This window comes from Colletes gigas, unplaced genomic scaffold (genome assembly GCF_013123115.1).
Source record: "Colletes gigas isolate AHSC1104 unplaced genomic scaffold, ASM1312311v1 Colletes_gigas_Sc00038, whole genome shotgun sequence".
Lineage (NCBI taxonomy): Eukaryota > Metazoa > Arthropoda > Insecta > Hymenoptera > Colletidae > Colletes > Colletes gigas.
The window spans coordinates 607,032-633,462 of NW_025106667.1; the positions used below are offsets into that span (position 1 = coordinate 607,032).

Sequence of the window (26,431 nt, forward strand, 5' to 3'; positions counted from 1 at the left end):
AAATCGGTCAATATTTGGTAGCATAATATTGAATTAAATATTGTACTTGCGAGTCTTTCTCTCTTTATTTATCCTTCTTGTGCTGCCCTTTTCTATGTTCGGAAATATCAAAGAACGACGCATCGAGGTGCTGGCTACGTTTATCGAACGGGAGGTAGCTATTTTCAAACGGAACGGTTCCACCGTTTCGTAAGTGATCAAAAACTGCAACACTTATGAAATAGGGGGTTTCGTTAGCTACCACTGTTCGATAAATGTACCAATCCACTGACCTTGCGAAGATACGAGTACACAATATTTAATTCAATATTATGGTAACAAATATTGGCCGATTTATATCGTGTTTAGTCACATTTTAATTAGAAAAATCTTCCCCACATGATAGTAAAATTTTTATTAAAAAAAAGTAAAAAATAAAAAACTTTCCTCTTGTACAGTAGTGTGGTCACACTGACAGGGACATTTAAACTAAGATGACGAAGGCAATAAAGATTTTTAAAGAAAGCCGCTACGTCTCCGGTTACACTTCGCCTCACTGGTTCAAGGGGGATCCCCCTAGTGGTGGGGATAAAAGTGTATCATTTATGGAACAGCTCTTGAGGACATTTATCGAGTTTTCACTGTATCGTTTCTTTTTATTTTAGACGCTTTGAAATACGTTACTCTTTTCAACTTTTCCAGGTTAACGATACAACGTTAACCAGTGCAGTTGTTTGGCAGTAGTATTCGCACACTCTTACAAATGAAAATGTGCCAAATCAGTGGCGCAAATACAGAACTGTTTGCGTTCTGCGACTGTTATCTACACGGTACACGTTTACGATTACAATTAACACGCTGGCAATGACAACGGCGCATTACAGTTCGAAATGAATCTCGTATCGACGATTTTAAGAGCCATTTCAAATACGTTCTACACATGCTACAATTTCATTTTACGTCGTTAATTTATTTCACACCTCTAGCTAACGAACGACACGGTTACATGTTTCCTATAAAAGGTTACATCGTCTATATTCTCAAGTACATTACAAAGACGCTTATCCCGAAAGAGGTTCCCTTATATTCTAGATACCTGTGCTTTGGCAATTGCGTAGTTCTAAGTAACGATAGGCCTCGAGAACTCTTTATTGCGATTAAAGGAGGAAGGAGTTTCGTGTTAGTCGAACGAAAAAGGTGGTGGTCGGCGCTTCTTCCGTGGTCCAAGTTTGTTTTATCGTCGATTAAACGATCAAAAGTCGCGTTCTAGACTCAGTTTGTATCCTGCTTCGTCAGTCGTTTTCTTTCTTATCAAAATCTCGACTTTTAACTCGACCGATCGAGTATAAAAGTTTGATAGCTGCTCATTGTTACGTTTAACGATATTTCTGTAAACAGAAATGGTTTCGACCATCAGGATTTCCAAGCCTAACCGGAGGAACTTGCATGCATACGATGTCCCGTTATGAAAAATGGCGGATTTTGTTCAGCTCGCGTGTCGCAAGGTTTCCTCCGTGTCGATAATTGGGATTCGATCTTGAAACGTTCAAGGTTGCTGCGCGGCGCGAATCATCGTGACCTTCAAGTCTTTCGCCAAATGAGAAACGTCCACCACGCTGTCGACCATTTCTTGAACCGCGGACACGTTCGGAAAGAATTGCGCCGCCTGTCTCGTCTTCGACACGGTTTGCGCGAGGGCGTCGTACAGTGCGTTCGCGCACTTCAATACGTCTGTTTTCACGTCGTTTCTGGTCACGTTCCTGTGCACCGTGTCACCGATGTGCACCAGCCTGTGAGCGCTTAACACCACGAACTTTCCGTGAGCTAGGAATACCTGTTAAAACAACGAACGAATATAGTTAGTTAAATAATAGAAAACATTTATTTTATTCGATGTATGAACCAATAATCACAAGTTCTCTGTAAATCATTATTTATTGCTACGAATATAGGAGAATATTAACAAGATAAACATTATAGTTATTCATGTCACAGTTAAAGGTAACGTGAGAAATTTTTTCAATAACTATATCTTTTCGTTTGGCAATGAACGAAAGAAAAGATTGTTCGGAAACCATTTTGTTTTTGCACCAGTTCGTACAAATGATATTTACGTGAAATGGTTTAACAATATGCTATTCCACGTCTTGTTAGCATTTAAGTTTCTTAAAATCACTTCCCGCACTTGCCACCAGAGGGATACGCTCTCAATATGTTTACATTTAGCAATTTTGTACGTTTACAATATATTCTACGTCTTGTAGAGTTTCTTACAATCAGTTCCCGTATTCCCCGCCAGAGGGATATGCTCTCTTACAAGTATACATGTACGAAGTTAACAGAGATTAGAAAAAATGTTTGGTACTCGCCTTGGGTGGTTGGTTGTGCGCGACAATTTGCATGAAAGCATCGATGGCGTGAGTTAGGTGGTTGCCATGCGTGATCACCTGGGCGGCGTAGAAAGCCAGCAATTGTTTGTCGTTGGGATCTATGGGTGTGGGTGTCGTAGGTGGCATTTGAATCTTCGCATTGTCCGCCTCGGATATAAGCTGGTCGTAATTACTACGAAGTTCCTGGGGCAGAGTCGCCCTGAGATCCTGGGGCAGAGTCGACCTGAGATCCTCGCGTTGCTTCTCGACCACCTCCCTTGAGTCGAGACTTACGTAATCGTAATCTTCGCCGGCGCCGCTGTTGTTGCTGCTGCCGGTCGAGATGATCGACGACCGTTTGAACAGCAGCGTCGAGTTACCCTGGGTGCAAACAAATCCCGTCAATTTGATTATTTTGCCAAAAGTAACACTGGACTGTGTCGATCCTAAGTACCGGGGCATTCGTTCATTTTATTCGTGCAGTTGGGTAGAATTTTACAAATGATTTCTAAAAATATTTTATAGTAAACGAAGCAATTAATATGCGACTAAATCAATCGCTCAATTACAATCATTTTTGGTGAATATGCGTACCCCAGAAATCCTAGCCAATTTTCAGAAAAAAATTCGAGTAGGTACTGAAATTTTTAGATGAAATAAAAAAATTTCAAATCATGCTAAAAAATTATATTTGGTTACAGGCGTCAATTACAATCATTTTTTATGAATACACGTACCCCTGAAATCTTAGCCAATTTTGAGAAAAAAATTCGAGTAGGTAGTGAAATTTTTAGATGAAATAAAAAAATTTCAAATCATTCTGGAAAAATTATTTTCGGTTGCAGGGGTGAATTGCAATAATTTTTGGTGAATAGACATATGTCCAAAATCCTAACCACTTTCTAGAAAAAAAATTCGAGAAGGTGTGACATTTTTCGACGAAATTAAAAGATTTTAAATCGCTCTAAAAAAATTATTTCTGGTCGCCAAGGTCAATTATAATCATTTTCGGTGAATAGACATATCCCCAAAATCCTAACCATTTTCGAGAAAAAAATTCGAGAAGGTGTGAAATTTTTCGTCTAAATTCAAAAATTTCGAATCTTTCTGAAGAAATTATTTTCGGTTGCGGGGATCAATTACAATAATTTTGAGTCATTATACATACCCCCAAAATCCTAACCATTTTCGAGAAAAAAATTCGAGAAGGTGCGAAATTTTTCGACAAAATTCAAAAATTTCGAATCTTTCTGGAAAAATTATTTTCGGTTGCAGGGGTGAATTGCAATCATTTTTGGTGAATAGACATATGTCCAAAATCCTACCCACTTTCGAGAAAAAAATTCGAGGTGTGACATTTTTCGACGAAATTAAAAAGTTTTAAATCGCTCTAAAAAAATTATTTCTGGTTGCTGAGATCAATTATAATCATTTTCGGTGAATAGACATACCCTCAAAATCCTGCGCGTTTTCGAGAAAAAAATTCAATACGTGCGGAACTTTAAGCGTTAATAACTTTTTAACGAAGCCTTCATCAACAAATTAGTATTCTTGACTTTCGTCCTATTTTGGCCTATAGAATCTACCATTAAAATTTTTTCCCCAGGTGTGGCCGAACACCCTGTATAGCGAATCTTATATAACCTTTAACGAGTCAATTTGTGTGTGTGTTCTTTCGTACACTGGCAGTGGATGCTCACCTGAATGAAACTGGCGACCTGACGAACGTCTTCCGTGAGTGCTCGGGCGCACGCGATCAGCTGATCGAGTGGATCCGGTTGCACGGGTGGTAGGAGGGTGGACGGTGGCCCGTTGGTAGGTGTCGGGGTATCGCCACCCCCGCGACAGAGTTTCCCCGCGTCCCATTCCATCGCGTCCAGCTCAGTGGCGGCTTCCTGCACGAGTTTGTCGGAATCACGTAGGGCCTTGACCAGGGGTCGCAGTTTCGAGGCCAACCCTTTGTCCGGCGCCTTGCCCGCGTTCCCCAGGGTGCCTGTACAAAGATCGTGCGACTCCCTTTAATCGAGAACCTTTCCACCTTTGGGACTCGACGTCCCTTTTCTCCCTCGAGAAAATCATTTAAATCATTACCGTATATTGCACATTTATTTATTTGCAAATAAGATGTTTTACCTTCTGCGAATTCGGCCAGGTCGTGCAGGGACGTTTTGAGCCTAAGAGCGGCTAGTCGAAGATCCATCAAGGTTGCATCTAATCGTTGGGGTGTTCTCCAACCTGGGCTGACGAAACCGAGTAGCCTGGCTATCGCTGCCGAAGCCTCGGTTTGCAGATTTTGCAGACCTTCCAACGCTGAGTCGAGTTCCAGGGGAAGCTCCTTGCTGACCGGAACGTCGTAGATCTGCTGGGTTTGCGACGGAGGTGGAGGCGTCGGTGTTTTAGGCACGGGCGTATTGTGCCGGGACGGCAACGAAGAAGCTGGAAGACGCGATCGAGGTACATCGTAATCGGGAGCTGCGAGGCTGGATCTGAAACAGTTATCAAATTGTAAGGGGTCCTCGTGAGGAGGCTTTAATCTTCGTGATGGTTTTAATGGGTCGATGATCAACGATGACTAGCTTATGGTCACTGGTGGTCAGCAGTGAGGTTGACATCAAGGTCAGCTGGCCAGTGAAGATCCAGAAATGGTCAAGAGGTGAGCCCAATCGAAATAGTTTCTTTGTAGACAGGACAGTCTTATCTGTTAACTTAGGCTTTAGCTCTGACTGGTCTCCCCACCCTTTCATCACCTTAGACAGATGAGCAGGGTCACTGCGAAGAATTCTTCAGTCTTGTTGCGAATTCGGGAGTGTACAAATGGCCAGAAGAGAACTTATAGCGTCTACGGCTATACACACAATAATGTTCAGGACGAGGTGGATGAATATTTGGGTATATATTCCTTTATTTCTCAAAAAATGTTAACAAATGTAACTAAACGTAAATCAACAACGTGTCTCCTCGTACTCTTCCGCGCGCGTTGTCCTAGCTACCTTATTTTAGCTAGAGTGGTCACTCGATTTTGGGAAACCCCCATTAATTCGCTGTCTGTCCACCAGGAGCATCACGGTGATGGCCGAGATGCGCCAACGTTCCGACCGGCGACCACAAACTGGGGACCGCTGCTGACCTCTGCTGGCCAGCGTTGACCACTACTGACCACTACTGACCACTACTGACCACTACTGACCACTACTGACCAGTGCCGGACGGTGATGACCAACGGTAAGAACTGTTTAAAAATTCTCTCCCCTCCTTTAATCTATTTGATACCAATTTCGCTTCAATAACCTGATTTTGCCTTGCTTGCCTAACCGACGTTGCTATAATATGAATATTTTCTTACTTTACAGCTGGCCCAGTGGTAACTACCCTATGTACTGACAACAAGTAGTAAGTCCCACTCCACTTATTTCTATTTTATTATTTTTATTTGTTCGTTCGATGTGAATTCAAGCTTCGATATGTATAATATTGCAGGATATAATAATGTAATATTGTTTTCTCGCTCGAATTCTCGTAATATTCTACGGAGGTACTTTGTTGATTCTTCCATTTCGTTTGATTGTTCGTGTTTCAGGAAATCATCGTGGGATAAATAGAAAATAGAAGAAAGAAGAATATATTTTCTATGTATTTTGTTAGATGATTAGATAGGTAGGATTTATAATTAATTATTAATTAATTAATAAGTGAATTTAGATTTATAGTTAGGCAGGGAGTTTGGTTCTCTATATTAATCATTACATCAGGCAGGCAATATTTTGGTATATTTCTCTGTTTTGTTGATGAGAATTTAGAGGCAAATTCTTTCTCAAAAACTCTTTCGTTTATTGCTTCTTCGACCAACGATCGCTGGTCACAAAAGATCTTTAGTAATGGAGGGTGGTTGGGAATCGGTTAGGGCGGGTCTCCATTCGCAGCAACCTCCACGTGGTGAGACCTGGGTAATATTATTTACCGTTTAATTAATAATCGTATCACTCTTAGCTGGGTAATGCAATTATTAATTAAAAATTAAATAGTATTAGCAAATTGGCTGCGATCCGCTTTGCGTAGGTCGTCATAAATATAGAGCTTCTTCGCTAGGTTAGTTTTGATTCTCATTGATTCATCAAAGATTCTAGAGTATCGTCATAGATTCTTCATCCAATGTATTTTTCCGGCCTATTTTTATGGGGTCTCGAAACCCCATTACCATTTTCGTGTCATTCGAAACGTTACCGACAGATTCAGAAATGAATCCACAGCTGTTTGCCTATCAATACGAATTCAGTGAATAGTTTCTCAACTGACCGCCATCCATGTGAAGAGGGCGCTAAAATCACCTCCGAATTTTCAGGTCGGTATGGCAGTCTACTCGTATACCTCAAGCATATAATAAATATATTTGTAATAATATGAGAGGCTGACACGATTTCGATCATTCTACTTATCTAAAATGATAGAATCAAAATGATTCTTGATGACTATGATCGTGATTATACTGTGATTAAAATTCAAGAATCCTATCTAGATTTATTTTCTTTAACATCTTGTTGGAAATGTTTCTCATTCCCATGTTGGCAAACGTGCACACCATCTTTTGTTTTGGTATAGCAGTTGAAATTTGAATAGCGTTCAGTACCATGTATACAACGATTCGTGCAATATCAAACATAACCTAAAACATACATCTGTCGTTTTTTATCGTCTGTTCCTATAACCTCTACTACACATCTAATCTCGGGAATTAATTTTTGTAGCTTAGTGAAAAATGACGTGGTAATCAATGTGTTAATCATCGAAGTTAAACAAGTTTCTCTGAAACTGTGGTAGGAATGACCGCTGTTGGCACTAGTTCGGTATTTAAGCTTCTAGAAATAAATCTCTTCCTAGCAGCTGTGCGTCTCGTTACTATAGCAAATGTACACACGGTTCATCGTACTCGATGTTGATGCTTTAAATACTCTCGAATTACTCTGTTGAACTTCGCCGTTACGATCACGAACGGAACGGAATTCGTCTTCGAAAAACACAGAAAGTTTTCGAAAATACCACGGCGTAAAGTTTTTAAAGATTTCTCGAAGATTTAATCTGAAGTTGCAAGATTTTTAGGCAATTTCAATTTACGATTAAATGTTGTTCGCAACTGTTGACTAAACGTAATAGTATGGTTTCGATATTATCGTGAACCTAACCTCAAATTAATATATTCTAAATTTCCATAATAAGGGACTGTATATAGATACAGTTCGCAACAGTTGACTAAACGTAATAGTAGGGTTTCGATATTATCGTGAACCTAACCTCAAATTAATATATTCTAAATTTCCGTAATAAGGGATTGTATATAGATACAGTTCGAAACAGTTGACTAAACGTAATAGTAGGGTTTCGATATTATCGTGAACCTAACCTCAAATTAATATATTCTAAATTTCCGTAATAAGGGATTGTATATAGATACAGTTCGCAACAGTTGACTAAACGTAATAGTAGGGTTTCGATATTATCGTGAACCTAACCTCAAATTAATATATTCTAAATTCCCGTAATAAAGAATTGTATATAGATACAGTTCGCAACAGTTGACTAAACGTAATAGTAGGATTTCGATATTATCGTGAACCTAACCTCAAATTAATATATTCTAAATTTCCGTAATAAGGGATTGTACGTAGATACAGTTCGCAACAGTTGACTAAACGTAATAGTATGGTTTCGATATTATCGTGAACCTAACCTCAAATTAATATATTCTAAATTCCCGTAATAAAGAATTGTATATAGATACAGTTCGCAACAGTTGACTAAACGTAATAGTATGGTTTCGATATTATCGTGAACTTAACCTCAAATTAATATATTCTAATCAATGCCAAATTCCTCAAGAAATAAATAAAAACGGTGATCGTACAAAGTATTAACCCCTTGATTTATGATTCAATGAACAAATCAAACAAATTTTTATTCTTGATTTTCGTTTTATTTAGGCCTCTAGAATCTCCCGTTAAAATTGTTCCGAAATTAAATTCTAGATAAAATGGGTAGTTTCTAATATTCTTCGAAAGAAACGCGAGCAGTGTTATTACTAGAATAATAGCGAAGTGTCCGAGTGTTATTTGTTTGTAGCACGTACCGGTTCGATCCGCTGAGAGATCCATCGTTCGTGAGGCTGGACGCAGAGCTGCTGGGTGTAAGGGGCTGCAACTGTCTGGGCACGTCGTAGCAATCGAGAGGTGTAACACCGGATCCTCCAGAGCAATTTGAGTTCGGCGTGTAGGAGGTCGGTTGCCTCGGGATATCGTAGCAAGACGGTGCAGGACTCGGACTGCTCGCTGGCGATGGAATCACGGGTATCGCTCGTGGCGGGACGTCGTAACATTCGTTCACGTCGCCGCCATTATCTACCGAACTTCTGCTGCCAATCGTGTATCGTCCTGAACAGAAATTCGAGAAGAAACGTGAAATTTTGATCACAGTGTAAAAACCAACCTCGAAATTCGATCTGACACTTAGCCAGACTCATCCCGGTAGACTGCGGATCTAATTCGTATTTGTATTGACAGAATTAATGAAATAGAAGCTTTCTAGAGGGTCATCTCAACCCTTAAATATAAGAATTCGTATCCTACTTTAAAAGTATTTCTTATGTTTTTTTGAGAATTATAACATAAACATCCGCCAGCTTACTCATCGGTAAGATAACCCTAGCAGGTCTTGTCTTACTTAGTCAGACTCATCCCGGTAGACTGCGGATCTAATTCGTATTTGTATTGACAGAATTAATGAAATAGAAGCTTTCTAGAGGGTCATCTCAACCCTTAAATATAAGAATTCGTATCCTACTTTAAAAGTATTTCTTATGTTTTTTTGAGAATTATAACATAAACATCCGCAGCTTACTCATCGGTAAGATAACCCTAGCAGGTCTTGTCTTAGACACTGAGATATCCAATAGATTGATCAAACAGTGTACACACATATATGAGCCGTTTATTTTGAATCGAGATATTTAAAGGTTTGCGTTTCAATGAATTTAAAAATATACGTATAGGATACTAACGAGTCATACTATTTAAGTGTATCTAAGGGTGTTAAATTTATAGTTCCTATTAAAATAGTGGCAATTATTACATAACGTACAAAATTACAAACATAAATTTATTACAAAACAATTTACTACTCGTCTACATTTTGTGCGTGTGAAAGGGATTTGAAGAAATCATGATGTTCCGTTGGTATGTATCGTAATAGGTCAGTTATGTCCTTGAATTTTGCTGTTGTAATTTGTCTGTTATTTTTCTACAGTGGTGTCGATACAATATTTTCAAACTTTCTTGGTCTACCCCGACGTGGTAATAAATTCAGGACTTTAAAATTTTCATTCTCATTCATCGATGTCTTATAGAAAATTTTATACGGTTCATTCCTGACAAAACGCATCCAACATATTTTTAACCAGTTTATCGATTCTCCGTCAGAATTCTTTACCCTTTTAAAAATTGCATCTTCTAATAATTTTGTTGATACAAAATCTTCTTGTCTCGTTTCATTTGCAATAAAATTATTACCTTTCCGACACTTTTTAATAATCTTGTAATAATCCCAGGGAACGAACAGTAAATTATTTTTTTTTAATGACATTTCTACCACGCCAAAATGTCCTGATATTAAAAATTTGTGATCTATACAATTTTTAACCACATTAAAGCTACTTTAATGTTTCTATTTTGCCCTGCGCACATGTCACTGTAAGCTATAATGTGTCTTTTCTTAAATTTTTAACATGTTTTAGGATGCATGAAACTATTTCTTGAGCACCTCTGGATGCAATAGTATCATCCCAAACGTACATGTAAACATTAAATATCTTGATTCAAGTATAAATGGAGTTAGGCCACATTCAAACTACACGGTTCAATTATTGAACTAACTCTGAAAACTTACGTGTCAAGAATCATCATATTTGCTCGGAATATAAGCAACCTGAAATGCTTTACCGATAAATAACATGAAGTTGTACATGTAACCATGGTAACCGGGAAAAAATTGAAAAATGGAGTTAGGCCACTTTCAAAATAAACGGCTCATATATAGGAACGAATGGTCGGTCGAGTGCTTGCGAGAAAATGTTGCCCTCTGCTGGCGAGTGAGGAAGGCCACAGACCGGAAACTCGAGAAAGCTAACGACTCGAGCGGTAGAATTCGAATATAGTTTCGTGCGAGTTTTACCTCGAGTCTCCAAATACTTGAAATTCAAACCAAGGCAAAACTCATTTTTTCAAACCGAGTCAAGTATTTGATCAAACTTGAAAGAATTCAATGTGTTCAAATATTTTAACAACTTTCAATGAAAATTGGTAGGAGATATAAACAATATAATATAAACAGTAGAAATATAACAATTGTTTAAAGTAAAATAAAATGTGTGGAAGAAAAAGTTGTATCAGAAAATATAACGGAAAACAAATAGCAGAGAAGTTGAATTTTTGAGAAAACTAGAATTATTCCGGACAACAGATAATTCTAATTAAAAATTAAAAAATAATAAAAATAACTTTTTTACTTTTCAGAATCGATTATCTCTGAAAGAAACTATTTTTTGAGAAAATGTTCTTCTACATTTACGACTTATTTTTTCACGTAGAACCACGATTACAGGGGCACCCTGTGTAATGGAAAATAAAGACTCGAGGAACACGCTGTACCATCGGGCCGGTGGTTAATAGGCATAAATTTTATTATGCAGCAAGATAATGACCCTAAGTACTCGTTTAAACTGTGTAAATGGTTCTTGATGCAAAAAGAAATGGAGGGGGTCCTGAGGAATATGGCGCGGACAGCGTAGCCACCGGATATGAGCTTTTGTGCGAGGAGCTCGAGGAGCGGAATATCCTGTTGCAGTGTCTGAACGACCTTTAACTACCATAAGAAGCATGGAACAATATAAAATTAGAAAGAGCATGGTTAAAAGTAAACAAAATCAATATTCAAAATTCGAAGTGCCACCATTTTGTAAATTTCCATTATTCTTTTTTATAATCTTGGTTCACGCCATAATCACGATCATACTAATCAAGAATCATTTCGATTTTTTCATTTCATGTAAGCAGATAAGTAGGAGAATTTTTTTCAAAGGAACTTTGTTCAATGACATAGTATAATTCAATTGGGATTTTTAAATAAATCCATATGCAAAATGTCGAAATTAAGAAACTTATACTTTTCGTCTAAAAGAAAATCCGTAAAAAAGACATTATTCTTTTTTATAATCTTGGTTCACGCCATAATCACGATCATACTAATCAAGAATCATTTCGATTTTTTCATTTCATGTAAGCAGATAAGTAGGAGAATTTTTTTCAAAGGAACTTTGTTCAATTAGGATTTTTAAATAAATCCATATGCAAAATGTCGAAATTAAGAAACTTATACTTTTCTTCTAAAAGAAAATCCGTAAAAAAGACAAAAGAATGAAACTCTGGAGTAGAATACCCTCTTGATACGGATCTTCCATTGAAAGTTTCAAGGGATCGCGCGTTACGTCTTTGTGAATGAATCGTGCAAGGGTTGGCGGAAGGGTTGTCGCGTACCTGTGTTATGTAACTGGTCGTTGTTTGAGTTCAAGGGTGAATCGTGTCTCGATGGCGGCGCAGGACTTCCCCGGCTCGCTGGAAGATCGTAAAGGTACACATCGCCGCATTTTTGTGGAGTCACTACCTGCACAGAAAATATGAAACAGTAATGAATTACTAGTTTAATTGTTATTCCCCCACCTCCTGAGGAATTAAAAAATTCTTATTCTTAATTTTATGATTTTTATTTATTTTTTCATTTTTGTTAATACCTTTCATTGTAAGAATGCAATATATTTTCTTGTAACTGTTTATTTATAACAATCCATACAAGCTTGATTAGAATGTCTTTTGCGTATAAAGTTTCTGCATTTTTCACATATAAATAAGTAAATACTATCTTTCTCGATTTAAGCAGCAGAAACATAGAGATCCGTCAATGTGCACCATTACTAATGAATTTATCGGAACGAGTACCAATCTGACCGATGTTCCATTTCCTCGATCTTCAAAGCACGGCTCGAGAAGCTTCTGAAAGTGTTTCACTCTCCGTCGAGAACTTAATTGCGATACCTTGTTAAGCGAATTTCCTCGCGAAGCGAGTGGAACCGCCGGAAAGAGATTCTATCTTCCTTTAAAATCAAGACGGGTTCTTATTTCGCCGTGCTTTTACGAGGAAACGCTCGCTAGTTAGAGGTTTTAACTTAACGATCCCCAGATTTCGATCTTTTCGAAAATTCAAAATTCACGACTTATAAATCCACAAAAAATTTCATTTTATTGCCACTCCTAACTTTTACGAATTTTTTTTATCGATAGTCACACCTGTAAAGCTCCTTTTGCACTTGTAATATGCACAGTACGTCGAGAGATGCGTTTGTAAAATTTTTTCAAAACGTTCACGGATCGGTGATCCATAAGCGAGTGTTCGTAAAATTGTCGACATTGCTCTGGGCCGCCTATAAACGCGCGAACCGTGAAATCCTTTTAAACGAACGGGGGCGGAATAAAACGTTAATTGAAACGGCCCGTAGCGTAGAATTATAAAGGCAGTTCGATTTCGAGATTCGAATGGTACGCGGTTTCGCGACTCGTATAATTTCCCACTCATCCTTCGATCGTCCATTGATAAATCTATTTCTCAATTGGAAACTTCTTAACCTAACATTTGTCGTAATATTTATTTTTCTAACTTTAATACAATTTTAGTCCTATCCAGATTTATTCAGTTAACATTTCACTGTGAAAATTAATTTGTCCAGATCCCAAGTGTTAAGTTCTGTTACCCATATATGGATGGCATGACCACAGACGAGATATATGAATAGACCTTTCACCTTATGCACTTTCGCGGCCGAATCTGACTGCCATACCGACCTGAAAATTCGGAGGTGATTTTAGCGGTCTCTTCTCATGGATGGCGGTCAGTTGAAAAACTAGGCACTGAATTAGTATTGATGGGCAGCCAGCTGCAGTGTGTGCGTAAATACATGTGAGTTGACTATGGGGGGAATTGAAAAAGACAGTGCAGTATTATCAGATGGCAGACCCGTGCCCAAAGGGAGCTGCCCCACCACTTACACACACTAATGCCAACCTCGTTGTATATGAGTTCTGGCGTTTCGTATCTCTTCGAGGATTCGAGAAAGGCGGCGAATGTCAGTCTATCCTTCTTGCTCTTAACACAGCCGAAATTCGATCTCGCATAATCTTGAGCCGAGATTCTCGACTGCCCAGGCATTTTTGACTTTCCGGCCTATGCAGGCGTATACAATGTATAAGCAAAATACCATAATGAAACAAAAATTTTTTTTACGGAAATACACGTTTTAGGACCCCTTGATCATATTTTAACTATTAAAAAAAAGACATTTTTTTACTATGCTTATGAACGTGCGTTCATATATTTATACTATTAATACTATTGGGTCTAAACAACCGAATAAATTTCACTGTAATTTTAAATTTTTAAATCTGAAAATATTTGAGAATACTGTCCTATTTGTCCTCTTTGTTTAGCAATTTAAAAAAACGCTGACTCATTAAAATCAATCATATGAAAATGAATGGAAGTTGAGATCGCCCCTACTGAAAACAAAGGACTGGAAAATTTTTGTTCTTTCAATGAAGAAAACTCTTTTGCTTAATCTTTTTCGAAGGCGAAGGCAAAAAAGTCGATTTCGCCACGGCAACAATGGTTGGACGCGACGCGTGGACATTCCCCCGAAATAGGGGATCGGCTTTTGTTTTCCAGAAACGCTAGCGACAATGTATTTTCCAAGAGAGTCGAATGTAAGGGCCACCGAAGGACGCTCAGTCTACGATACATTTATGACAGAGTTTTGGGGTGCATGCGGCCTAAAGAGCGAATGAGACTAAACAGGCCTGGCAACGGGTGACGCGATAGCGGACGACCGCGTTGGGTCTCCAGGTAGCGCGTGTCGAGGCATTGATTGTTTATGAATAGAGAGAGAGTAGTTAAAAGAGGCAGACGACCTGACGTCGTACTGCTGGAAAAAATGAAGACTTTGTCCTGAAGGATCTGGCCACGGAGTGGGGAAGGCGTGGGACCTTCCGGTAAGAGCACTGTGAGGAACGGCACAGGACTTACCCCAGAACCGTCAAAGGAAAAATTTCTAACATACAGGCATGTCTCTATAAATTTCAAATCCATTATTCAATATGAATTTGTGATATCATGTCAGCCAATTTCGAAAATATGGTTTCGAGAAAAACTCATTTAAAATTTCTGGTATGATTATTAACCGTTGGGTACTCTTCCCTCTAAATGGCTATAACTTTGTTATTTTTACGAATTTTAATGAGTCTACGTTTATTATAATTGCTAAATGAAGAGGACGAGTTCCGAGTCAAAGATCAGTTGCGGGGTTTTAAAAAAGGACAGATTTGCAGTTTTGTTCTCATTAATGTTTGCGGCGTGTTTGCGAGGGATGTGTCCGATATATACATATGTATATAATCAATTCATTTTCCTTCAATAATTCTCCATTGCAAAAATTCTACAGTATTCTTACATTTTTTTATATTTTAAAATTTTCCCATGTTATTAGAAAGTAGATATACGACGAAAGTTATACAACTTATAGTTCCTAGCATGTATAACATGTATATGTATATAACGCATGGTCGCTTCGTATGGAAAGTCAATGAATCTTCAAAAAGCGCCCAGGTCCGATTTCGAGAAATGTAAGGTCTGTCAGTCACGATGGCTTTTGTCGTTTACTGACGATTCGAACGGGTGGCGATGCCAGCAGGCTTGCTTTCGAGAAACGTAAGCGACGTAAGCGATGCAAGAGCGAGAAGGAAAGCGAGTATCAGCCTGTTCTTCTCGGCTCTTCCGAAACTCAACGAGCTCACGTACACGCAATTGGGCATAGTGTGCGAAAGCGAGGAATGAGGAGTTTCCGGGGCCCCGATGCACAGTCTGATTAAACTGATTTCGAGTCGCAAATACGTTTCTGCCGAGTTATTTTTTTAATAAATGATGTATTACAATTTAAAATATAGCGGACAAAAAGGTGAAGAAAACTAAAGGGCGGTGAGATGCTTCTTTCTTAAGAGGTTTTATTTGACTGCCTGCAGAACGCTCGTTTCTCCTCGGGATCGTTCCGCTCTCCTCCCTTTTCGGGATCGACACCTCTTATCTTATAACCTAAACATCCGTCGCGTCGCCCAACTGCGACGGTCGCCCCAACGATTGCTTACAAAAATAAAAAATGGAGAATTTGCGGTGTACGTATCAATGAAATACATCCTTAGGAATTTTAATAATCTTGAAATTTTTAAATACTCTTAATCGATTGATTTCTCCAATGAAATTAATCGATTAATGTCCAATGATGGACCCTACAGCTTTAATTCCGTTAAAAAATAATAAAATTTATGTAATTTTATTTTCTGTCTCACTTCCTCTTGTGTTAATTTCTGAATCTGTTGATAACGTTGCGAGTGACACGAAAATGGTAATGGGGTCCCGGGACCCCAGAAACTCCGGCCGAGAAATTACATTACGTGAAAGGTCTATTCATATACCTCGTCTGTGGCATGACAATCAACGAGATAAAATGACAAAATTTAATAAAAATAGATCGCAAGCCATCGTTGCCAGCACCTATATTAACTAGGGGAGACCATTGGGACTGGTTGACCAACATTTCAGCTTATATTCTTTAATCGCTTATGTGTACAAAATATTGTTACGGGAGTCGTGATATCTGATAAGATATTGTGAAATATGTATTTACGATTGCCGCCATATTGTAGGAAAAAGACAGGCGCGCCGCCAACGAGGAAAGTGGGTAACTGGACCTGGGTTGCGTTAGTTCGTAACGAAGAGTGACGACGTCTATACATATAAAAAGGTGAAAAGGGCAGTCACGGAGATCTCGTTAAAATCACGTTGTCGCGACGAGTCAGCAATTAGCGATTTTCCGGCATTTCGACCTCGTTGTTTTAAGTAGACCCGTAGTAGCCTCTTACGGACAAGAGTTTTCGATCGGAAAAGGGGGGCGGCTGCAGGAGGCTCGATATCCTGGCAGAGACGTATCCGCGGGGAATGTGGGTCAGTCCTTATCGCCGGCATGCGGCGTGCCAACCCTCGAAATAACGCCCTGCCACACCCCTTTCGCTGAAACATCCACCGAGCAACTCCCCCGGGTCGCCTCGTCATCGATAAACCGTGATCGAGCACTACCGCAAATCATTTTGCCCCCATTTCACTCAACGATCATGCTTCACGGTTACTATGACGATCCTTGTCAAAACGGACCGAAAAAAACCGAAATCTTCTTGTAGATTCCAGCATCAATTGCACACACGGTATATGAGAGAAATCACACGATTTTTACATTATTCTTAAAGGGTTTGATTGTCTGAAAAATTGTAATATATGCATCTGAATACGGAACGAAATAGCGAAGATTTAATTAATATCGATTCCGTTGATTTTAAGTTAATTGAGATAGACAACAATTTTAAAAATTCTACCTCGGTTTATGTATACATATAGTCTGTGACACTTGATTAAATGCAATAGTAGTTTCCTAATGTTACCCTCAAATTAATATTTTCTATTTTTCTACATTAATGGGCCTTATTTAATGAAACTACACGCATGTGTTTTGGGCAATTACGTATTTAGCTACATGGAAACGACCGGGACGATAGAAAAACACAAAGTACACTAAACGAGAAGCTTTATAGCTTTAGCTAGAACACTAAAAGATACACAAGTGTACATATAAGCACAGACGAGATATATCCTATACCTCGTCTGTGATATAAATAAGCATGATGGTGAACCATAAGGCGTTTGGCGACACGTGCTGGCAGGTGGCGCTTCAGACGCCGATGAGTTCTGGAATCGCGTACAATAGACCCATTTTAATTTGTTCGCTCTTCAATAACCATAGTCTTTATCGTTCGAAACGCGAGAAAGTGCGTACATTTGAATATTTTAGGCGTCGATCCGTGAACGGTTTTTGATTTTAATTTCGCAAAGTGGAAACACTGGCACAGTAAAAGCAATGAAAGAAACGTGTAGTTGCTATAACGAGAAATTTCTAGTGCTCGCTTGGCAACGCAAACGGCAGCCGTGTGTTCTTTCATTTAGGCAAAATACTCTTGAAAGTTGAAAAGAAGGCGAGTTGCACGTGAGCTCAAACACTTTAAACGTCGAATAGCGAATGGTTCTCGACAACAATTACGTTTGGTGGAAATGTTGCTGACGGTATTAAATAACGTACGAAATATTCGGGGACCCGGAACGAAATTTTAATTGTATTTTCACGCGAGACAATTAATATCGAATCCCTCCACGGCTCGATATTTCATTATCTGCACCGTTGTACTCTTGATAACATTTAATTGAATTTACTGCGCTCAAATCCTATCCATCCATCATTGTTTCATCTTACGATTACATTCGGCAGGATTTCAACGTTACAGAAAATGATGATATCGAAACGATATGGAGATCAAACAAACATGTGAAATTTGTAAAATAAACTTTAATTCACTCGATAGCAAATCATTTTAGTTTTTCTAAATTGAAAAATATTTTTATTAAACGGGAAGAATAACTATTTGTAGCGGAGGTTATACCTTTTAGGTTATGTTTAATATTGCACGAATCACTGCATGAAACTGTTCAACTGTTATACTCAAACAACAGATGGCGTGCATGTTTGCCAAGACGAAAAAGAGAAATATTTCCACACGTGCACGTTTGCCAACATGGGAATGAGAAACATTTCCAATACTATTCCATAAAAATCTTCAAGTATCTAAAGGTTTTTACTTTTTGATAAAAAATTCTGGTAACAGAAGATGGAATTAGTTTTATTAACCAAAATCTAAATCTAGATTAGAAATATCAAGTACTGGTTATTCTCGAATATAACATCGAGCTATTATATATTATTCGAAAGTATCTTCTGTAATTAAAAAAAAAACGAGTCACTGCATGAAACTGTTCAACTGTTATACTCAAACAACAGATGGCGTGCATGTTTGCCAAGACGAAAAAGAGAAATATTTCCACACGTGCACGTTTGCCAACATGGGAATGAGAAACATTTCCAATACTATTCCATAAAAATCTTCAAGTATCTAAAAGTTTTTACTTTTTGATACAAAATTCTGATAACAGAAGATGGAATTAGTTTTATTAACCAAAATCTAAATCTAGATTAGAAATATCAAGTACTGGTTATTCTCGAATATAACATCGAGCTATTATATATTATTCGAAAGTATCTTCTGTAATTAAAAAAAAACGAGTGTAATTAATTTAGGTGTAATCGTGTTTAGGTCCAAGCTCTAATTTACATCCCCTAACATCGATCTTCCCGTACAAGCCCCTCCTTCTCGATCCCGTCACCTAATTCGGTTCGTAAATTAGCCCCGTTGGCTCCCCCGTACGGATGCACGCCTCCTAAGAATCAAAGATAATCTCGTTCTGCACGCGTCAGTTTTGTTCGCGCGCATCCCCCGTAGAAGAAGAAATCCCATCGGAGGCCTCCTTTCAGCCCCATGTAAACCGGTCGTAATCAGATTGGTCGAGGTTCTGAGTCACAGAATCGAGCGGGAGAGACATGATCGAATTTGCAAGCGAGCCTGAACGCTTCTGTCGCGTGCACGCTGCTGCATGCTGAATGCGTTCGCGCGCGACGCTTTATCGTCTTATTAACAAGGATTTATCAGAGGCTGTTCTTTAATTAATAGCCTAGTTTTAATTGAAAAAGCGCAGTTCCTCCAGATGGGTTTATGCCTTCACGATTTTAGAGAAATTGTTTCCCATGTTTTGATAAATTTTCGAAAATTCTACATCGAATATTGACAATCCACCGTTGTTGGATTTCCAAGCATTGTTATTTCAAATATTAATGATACGAGGGTTTAAGATCAAATTACTTAAAAAGGAATTTGTAACTTTGGTATCTTACACAAAACATGAACACAAAAATCTTATAAACCGAATTAATATTGATTTTTACATTTTTTAAATAATCGATGGAGTTGTACAGAGCCAATTGACCCACTTAAATTATTTATATCTGAAAAAGTGTTGACTATCTACACCTAATATTTTCCACACACCAAAAGGAATAACTTAAAAAAGTACATTGAAATCAAAGTCGGTCAGTTGGGTGTCCTCTCCTTGCGAGTTCCATCCAGAGACAATCTCAACGCCTCGGTGTACAAACGGGAGTTGAAACATTCTCCCGAGAACGATACACGTTGTTGCGCCCGGGGCAACACATATCGGCGCATCAAAGAACGAAATTGAACATGCAAATAGATAAAGTGGCACTCGAGGCCCCCCCCGGTCCGCGTTTGCACGAGGAACAGCCGTGCACAATGGAGCCTGAAAAGCCTCGTGCCTTTCGTGTGCCGTGGCTGCCGCCTCGACAACTCGTGTATATGTCACCGGGGAGTCGCTAATCCGACGATGTCGTTGATCCGCCCCGATAAATGATGAGCGACGCCCAGGAGACACGGTCCTACCCCAACCAGAGTTTTATAACCTCAAAATGAACGTCGTTTCATTTTTCGTGCAGCGGAGATGTTCATACACATCGACTTTAAAGTGCAACCGATTTAAAAAAAAAATTGAAATGTTCAATTATTTTTAGCTTAGACTGTATCCTTACTAACTAGAACACATTTCGAGTCCTTTGTTTCAAAATTGCTATGATGTCGGTCATCTGGATTTGTTTTTCGAAACAGGGTGTTCTAGATTCTAGATAATAATTATTCCAGAATGATTTGAAATTTTTTAATTTTGTCGAAAAATTTGTCCACATTCATGAATTTTTTTCTCGAAAGCGCGTAGGATTTCGGAGGTGTATCTATTCACCAAAAATGATTGTAATTGACCCCAGCAACCGAAAATAATTTTTCCAGAACGATACGAAAGTTTTGAATTTTGACGAAAAATTTGTCCTACTCAAATTTTTTTCACGAAAATGGTTAGGATTTTGGGGGTATGTTTATCGACCAAAAATGATTGTGATTGATCCCCGCAGCCGAACTAATTTTTCCAGAATGATTTGAAATTTTTTAATTTTGTCGAAAAATTTGTCCACTTTCATGAATTTTTTTCTCGAAAGCGCGTAGGATTTCGTTGGTGTATCTATTCACCAAAAATGATTGTAATTGACCCTCGCAGCCGAACTAATTTTTCCAGAATGATTTGAAATTTTTTAATAACTTTTTAAGGAAGATTCGATCAAGAAATTGATATTTTTGATTTTCGTCTTATTTTGGCCTCTAGTCTGTATGTAGTATTTGGCTACCCTGTATAGTAATAATCATACGCGAGATTTGTGACCGTCGAGACGTTAATCGAATTGTCGCGTCTTGTCCATGGGCGCAGAAACGTTATTTCGTCCTGTATAATTACCGCAGCCAGCTATTCATATTTTCATCGGGTGGCTCTCGCCACTTTCCGTGTGTTTGCTCTTTCATAGATTGTAAGTCGACACCGATGTCGCAGATACTGGTCGTCGCTTGTTAATTAACTGCTAGCCAGCCTTTAATTATATCGGGGGTTTTTTTTTCACGGCGCGAAACTCGATGGCGCATCGACGGAGGAACGCAAAACTTGATTCTGTCGTTTTCAAAAACAACGCAAATCGAACGCATTATCCAAGGATAGGGTTTTCAATACGCGCGTAGGCGTCCACTGATACAGCTGTAACTTGTCAACCAGTTTTTCTTAGACAACAAACCTGTTATGAGTTCCGATAAGGTCAAATACCTTGGCTGAAAACGTGGATAAAAAACTAATTTGGAAACGTCGCCTTCAGCGAAACGGATATCGAAGAAAAGTAAAAAATGATTGAAAACAATTATGTGGCTCGTAATTGTTTTTAAACGAATAGAATTATTATTAGAAAAAATTAATAAATTGAAAGTTTTCTCAGGAACGAAAGAGCTTTCAATAATGTAGAAAGTACTCGAGAGAAGTAGCAAACAACTTTTGCAGTAAAAATGTACGTTGAATCGTTGAATGTCTTTTTTTGTTTTTAACTTCGTGCCAAAACTATAAATATATACGTTACATAACAATAATAATTACAATCTAAGGTTGGTTTATGAGTTATTGTCCAGTTCAGCAATGCTAGAACCAAGTTCCAATATTTATCAAATTGCGCTAGGTGAATTATATTTTTAATTATAAAGTATAGTTTTATTTCCAATAATCGTGTAAGAGAATTGAAATTTTTATTTTGATCGCAATTTATTGTAAAAATAAACGAAATCAACAATAAAAATCTACTAATTTTTCCGTTGCTCTTTGTTGTAAATATCTTCTGTTTACATAAAAAAAGATTTGTTGAAGTAAATGAATAGAAACGACCCAAGAGAATGTAATTCTTATAACTGTCTTTTTAGCAAACCACTTAGCAAGATAGAGAAAGTTTTCGCTCGAGGGAGTCAAATTTCATCTTCCGGCAGAACTACGCCGAGCTTAAATAAACAAATTCCACTCCATTATTTCTTAAGACTGTCTCGAGAAATTAAGTCTGCGCGACAAAAAGGGGAAGGCGAAACCGGGAAACAAAGTCAAATCAAGCGACTAAGGTCCATTTCTGGTTTATTGGACGATAAGATGATCTAATTTAGTATTACGATTTACTAAGGTTTAAACTACAAAACAAGTATAATTACAATATCGAAAAAAAAAATAAACTAACATTAATTAACGAGATACTTCAGATTGTTTTTTTCTTTATCACTTACTAGCATACCCCGTCTAGGCTTCCCCCGACCTTGTGCAAAAGTAATTTAGGACCAGACGATCGTCCTGACATGTATATTCGCGATAATGCAATTCTCTCGCGAGAAAGCGCTCGAGAAGCTTCGCCACCTAGCGGTAACATCGCAGTACTGCTATGGGCGAGGTATCGCGCGGGCCGAATATGCACATGCGCGCGCAAGTAGAATGGCGTATACTGGGGTCACGTGGTCTGCCAAACAATCGTACACATGAAATCTTTGCATATAAATTACATGTTAATAACGCGCTTCTGAGACATGCTACATAGCCTATGTCCGTCCTAGAGTATGCAGGAATAACGTGCACAAAATTTGAGGAAGATCGGTTCAATAGCTCTTGAGTTTTGCGCGAACATAAAAATCGGCTCTCTCTTTATACAGGGTGTTCGGCCACCTCTAGCAAAAATTTTAATGAGCGATAGTAGAGGCCAAAATAAGACAAAAATCAAAAATACTAATTTGTTGGTGGAAGCTTCGTTAAAAAGTTATGAACGTTTAAAGTGCCGCTCTTACTGAATTTTTTTCTCGAAAATGCGCAAGATTTCGGGGGTATGTCTATTCACCAAAAATGACTGTAATTGAACCCTACAACCGAAAATAATTTTTCCACAACGATTTGCAATTTTTTAATTTTCTCGAATAATTTCACACCTTCTCTATTTTTTTTCTCGAAAGTGGGCAGGATTTCGTGGGTATGTCTAATGACAAAAACTGATTGTAATTGACCCCCGCAACCGAAAATAATTTTTCCACAACGATTTGCAATTTTTTTTCTCCGTTGAAAAATTTAGGCACCTAATTGGATTTTCAGTAAGGAATTTTTTTCTCGAAAGTGCGTACGATTTCGGAGGTATGTGTAATGATAAAAAATGATTGTAATTGATCCCCGCAACCGAAAATAATTTTTTTAAAACGATTTGAAAAATTTTTTTTTGCTGAAAAATTTCAGCACCTACTCGATTTTTTTTCTCGAAAGTAGATAGGATTTCGGAGGTATGTGTACTCACAAAAAATGATTGTAGTTGACCCCCGCAACCGAAAATAATTTTTCCAGAACGATTTGAAATTTTTGAATTTAATTGTTAATAACTTTTTAACGAAGCTTCCATCAACAAATTAGTATTCTTGATTTTCGTCTTATTTTGGCCTCTACTATCGCTCATTAAAATTTTTGCTAGAGGTGGCCGAACACCCTGTATAACAGTATAGATAAGTATCTTGCAGCAGAGACACAGAATAATAACAGATAAAAAAAGCAGGGAATTTTAATAAATGTACCACAAAATATAGACCACGATGCTTAATCATAGTAAAAAATCGATTTTTCAACCTGTTATTTTACAAAACTAAAGTTTTGATTTTAGACCATTGTGAACTACATAACCTAAAATTTTAGTAGTTATTTTTCTAATTTTGTTCAAATTCACGAATTCCATCAACATCTCAACTTGAGAATTAACCCTTTGCACTCCAGGAATCTTTATTAATATGAATTAGCAATGCCAATGCAATTTTCTAATTTTACTTCTAAAGATAAAGAAATACCTATAATTCAAATTTTATTCGTATATTTCCTAAATCCAATTCGTGTTACAATAAATTGGAACTTGAATCAAGCTTATGTTTGTCGCCATAGCGGCGCCAGTGGAGTGCAAAGGGTAAATTCTTTTAGTTTCGTAGTGAAAAGAATCCAGTTCCAAAATGAAATTTAATTTCATTAGAAATATACCTATTTCTACAAAAATGTATAATTCAAATTTTATTCGTGTATTTCCTAAATCCAATTCGTGTTACAATAAATTGAAACTTGAATCGAGGTTATGTTTGTCGCCATAGCGGCGCCAGTGGAGTGCAAAGTGTTAAAATGAAAATTAATTTTATTAACTATACCATATACGTGTGCTAGTGTCTCTAAAGAGATTACGCAATTAGGCTATCTAGACCATCGACGAATCTTCTTCCCCCCCTCTCTTTCACCCGTAACAGTGATGGCGGCCTAGAGTAGCGTGGTCTATTACAATAAGGTGAACCACACGTTTGGACTAATTCTAGTATGGCCAGTTACCGGGTAATCAACAATTTCTAGGCGCGAAGACGTCGAGCACTGGTTGATTGCCGGATACACACGACAGAAAAGGGTGGGGCTGCGTCGAAAAGATGAAAGCAGCCGCGACATAATGCCGAGTTGGTTTCAGTGAATTAAAGCAGCACGCGATTCCACTATCACGTTCTTTCCCAGGTATGAATCGAATAGTACTATAGTAGTGAACGCGTAGTAGGGGTGAGGTGGGGGGGTGGCTTCGAAGCGAAAAAGGGGGTGGATGGTTGGCCTGGCATGAACGCGAGGGGGAAGGGAACGTCGGTCGATACCAGCGTCGCGGCGCTAACTGTGAAAGGCGTACTACCCCATGGTCGAGAGAGAAAGAGAGAGAAATGTAGAGGGGATGCACGAGTAGAGAAAACTGAGGGGGGGGAGGGTGGGAGGGGGTAGGATAAGAGAAACAGAGGAGATAGAAAGACGGTCTCCATGGAAACGCGAAAGGAGGCTCTCCACCTCCTGCGCAGCCAGGACCTTCGGCCTGTCTCAGGCAGTGATAAGGATTTTTCTATTCTCCCGTGAGCGGTTAAGGGCTGCGCGGAATATGCGCGAACGGGAGAGAAGGATTCGACACAGCCATTGTTTAGGGCCCGAGTGGCACTTGTTTGTCCGTTAGGCGGTGGTACCGTCGCGGGGGATGATTCAGGGCTGGTGAATTTAAGTAAGACGCGAAACATGTTTGGATAAGGAGCCAAGCTAGACAACGTCGATCGAACAATGCCGTTTGGTAAAACGCGAGTAACGAACGGGAGTGGCACACTTTTCCGGGATTGGTCCTCGAACAGAGACGCGGATATCGCTGAGCTTCTAGTATCTGTTCTGGAAGATTAACCCTAGAATACGAACACTATTCGATATACACTTAAACGAATACGTTCGTGCAATTCACGACTTTACGACCTTTGCAAAAACCGAAATAGAAAAATAGTTTTGATAGATTTCTTGACTAACAAAGGTATTTTATTTATTAATTCTTACAAAATGGAATTGGGAGCATGCGGCCACAGCCAAAACCAAGTCACACTCCTCGACTGTCGCGCCGCATACCATACAAAAACGAAAACATAAGAGCTCACGAATTCTTTTGTATGGCGCTAAATTTTCAACATTCCAACAAGTTTTATTCTTGTTTTTATTTAACTACGACTTTCAAGATTCTATATTTACGTATACACAAATTATTATTGGCAATCCGACATTGCCTACACGATTACATAAAATGGTTAAAAATTCTGAATTATAAGAATTTATATACTGGTACGAAATAATTAAACAATAAGGAATATATCAATCGCTGTATTATGCGTACCTGTTTGGACGAAAAGAGGACTTTTGACATCTTTGCATTTGCATTCAAATAACTGAAAATAATTATTCTGCTCGAATTATACTCGAATCTTTTTTCTCGAAAGTGGGTAGGATTTCGGGGGTATGTCTAACGACCAAAAATGATTGTAATTGACCCCAGCAACCGATAATAATTTTTCCAGAACGATTCGAAATTTTTGAATTTTGACGACAAATTTCACACCTTCTCGAATTTTTTTCTCAAAAATGGTTAGGATTTTGGGGGTATATCTATTCACAAAAAATGCTTGTAATTGATCCCTGTAACTAAATACAATTTTTCCAGAACGATTTGAAATATTTCATTTTGTCGACAAATTTCACACATTCTCGAATTTTTTTCTCGAAAGTGGATAGGATTTCGGAGGTATGTCAAATGACCAAAAATCATTGTAATTGACCCCTATAATTAAATATAATTTTTTCAGTATGATTTGAAATTTTTTAATAACTTTTTAATGATGACTCAGTCAAGAAATTGATATTCTTGATTTTCGTCTTATTTTGGCCTCTAGAATTTCCCATTAAAATTTTTCCGTGTACAACACGAGTAGAATTTTGATTTTAGATCATTGCAAGTTACATAACCTAAAATTTGTTTTAGTACTCATTCGCGTAACCTTGTTAAAATTCACAAACTCAACGTCTTGGTTCGAGAATGAATTTTTCTAATATCGTAATGGTAAATCTTGTCACCTATATGTGAGTGACGTGGCAGTCAAAGTACATATTATGTTTTGTAAAACGAAAAATGTATTTTTCACAAATTGAAGTTT

At 38.2% G+C, this 26,431-nt stretch overlaps 1 protein-coding gene across 2 annotated transcripts in view; it reads right to left on the reverse strand.

Moving 5' to 3' along the window:
* Positions 1 to 572: 572 nt before the first annotated feature.
* Positions 573 to 26,431, reverse strand: part of LOC122402663 (breast cancer anti-estrogen resistance protein 1) — a 129,359-nt gene continuing 103,500 nt past the window's right edge. The window contains exons 4-10 of one of the 2 annotated variants that reach the window (XR_006259535.1): positions 11,924 to 12,050; positions 8,467 to 8,767; positions 4,482 to 4,834; positions 4,049 to 4,341; positions 2,349 to 2,729; positions 1,076 to 1,813; positions 573 to 992 (exon numbers count right to left, since the gene is read on the reverse strand). Coding sequence is in view for 1 of the 2 variants with exons in the window: in XM_043405633.1 (XP_043261568.1) it covers positions 1,526 to 1,813; positions 2,349 to 2,729; positions 4,049 to 4,341; positions 4,482 to 4,834; positions 8,467 to 8,767; positions 11,924 to 12,050 (1,743 nt within the window). In the remaining variant the exon portion in view is untranslated. Of the gene's footprint in view, positions 1,814 to 2,348; positions 2,730 to 4,048; positions 4,342 to 4,481; positions 4,835 to 8,466; positions 8,768 to 11,923; positions 12,051 to 26,431 lie in introns of both variants that reach the window. The other variant, XM_043405633.1, reaches the window with a different exon arrangement.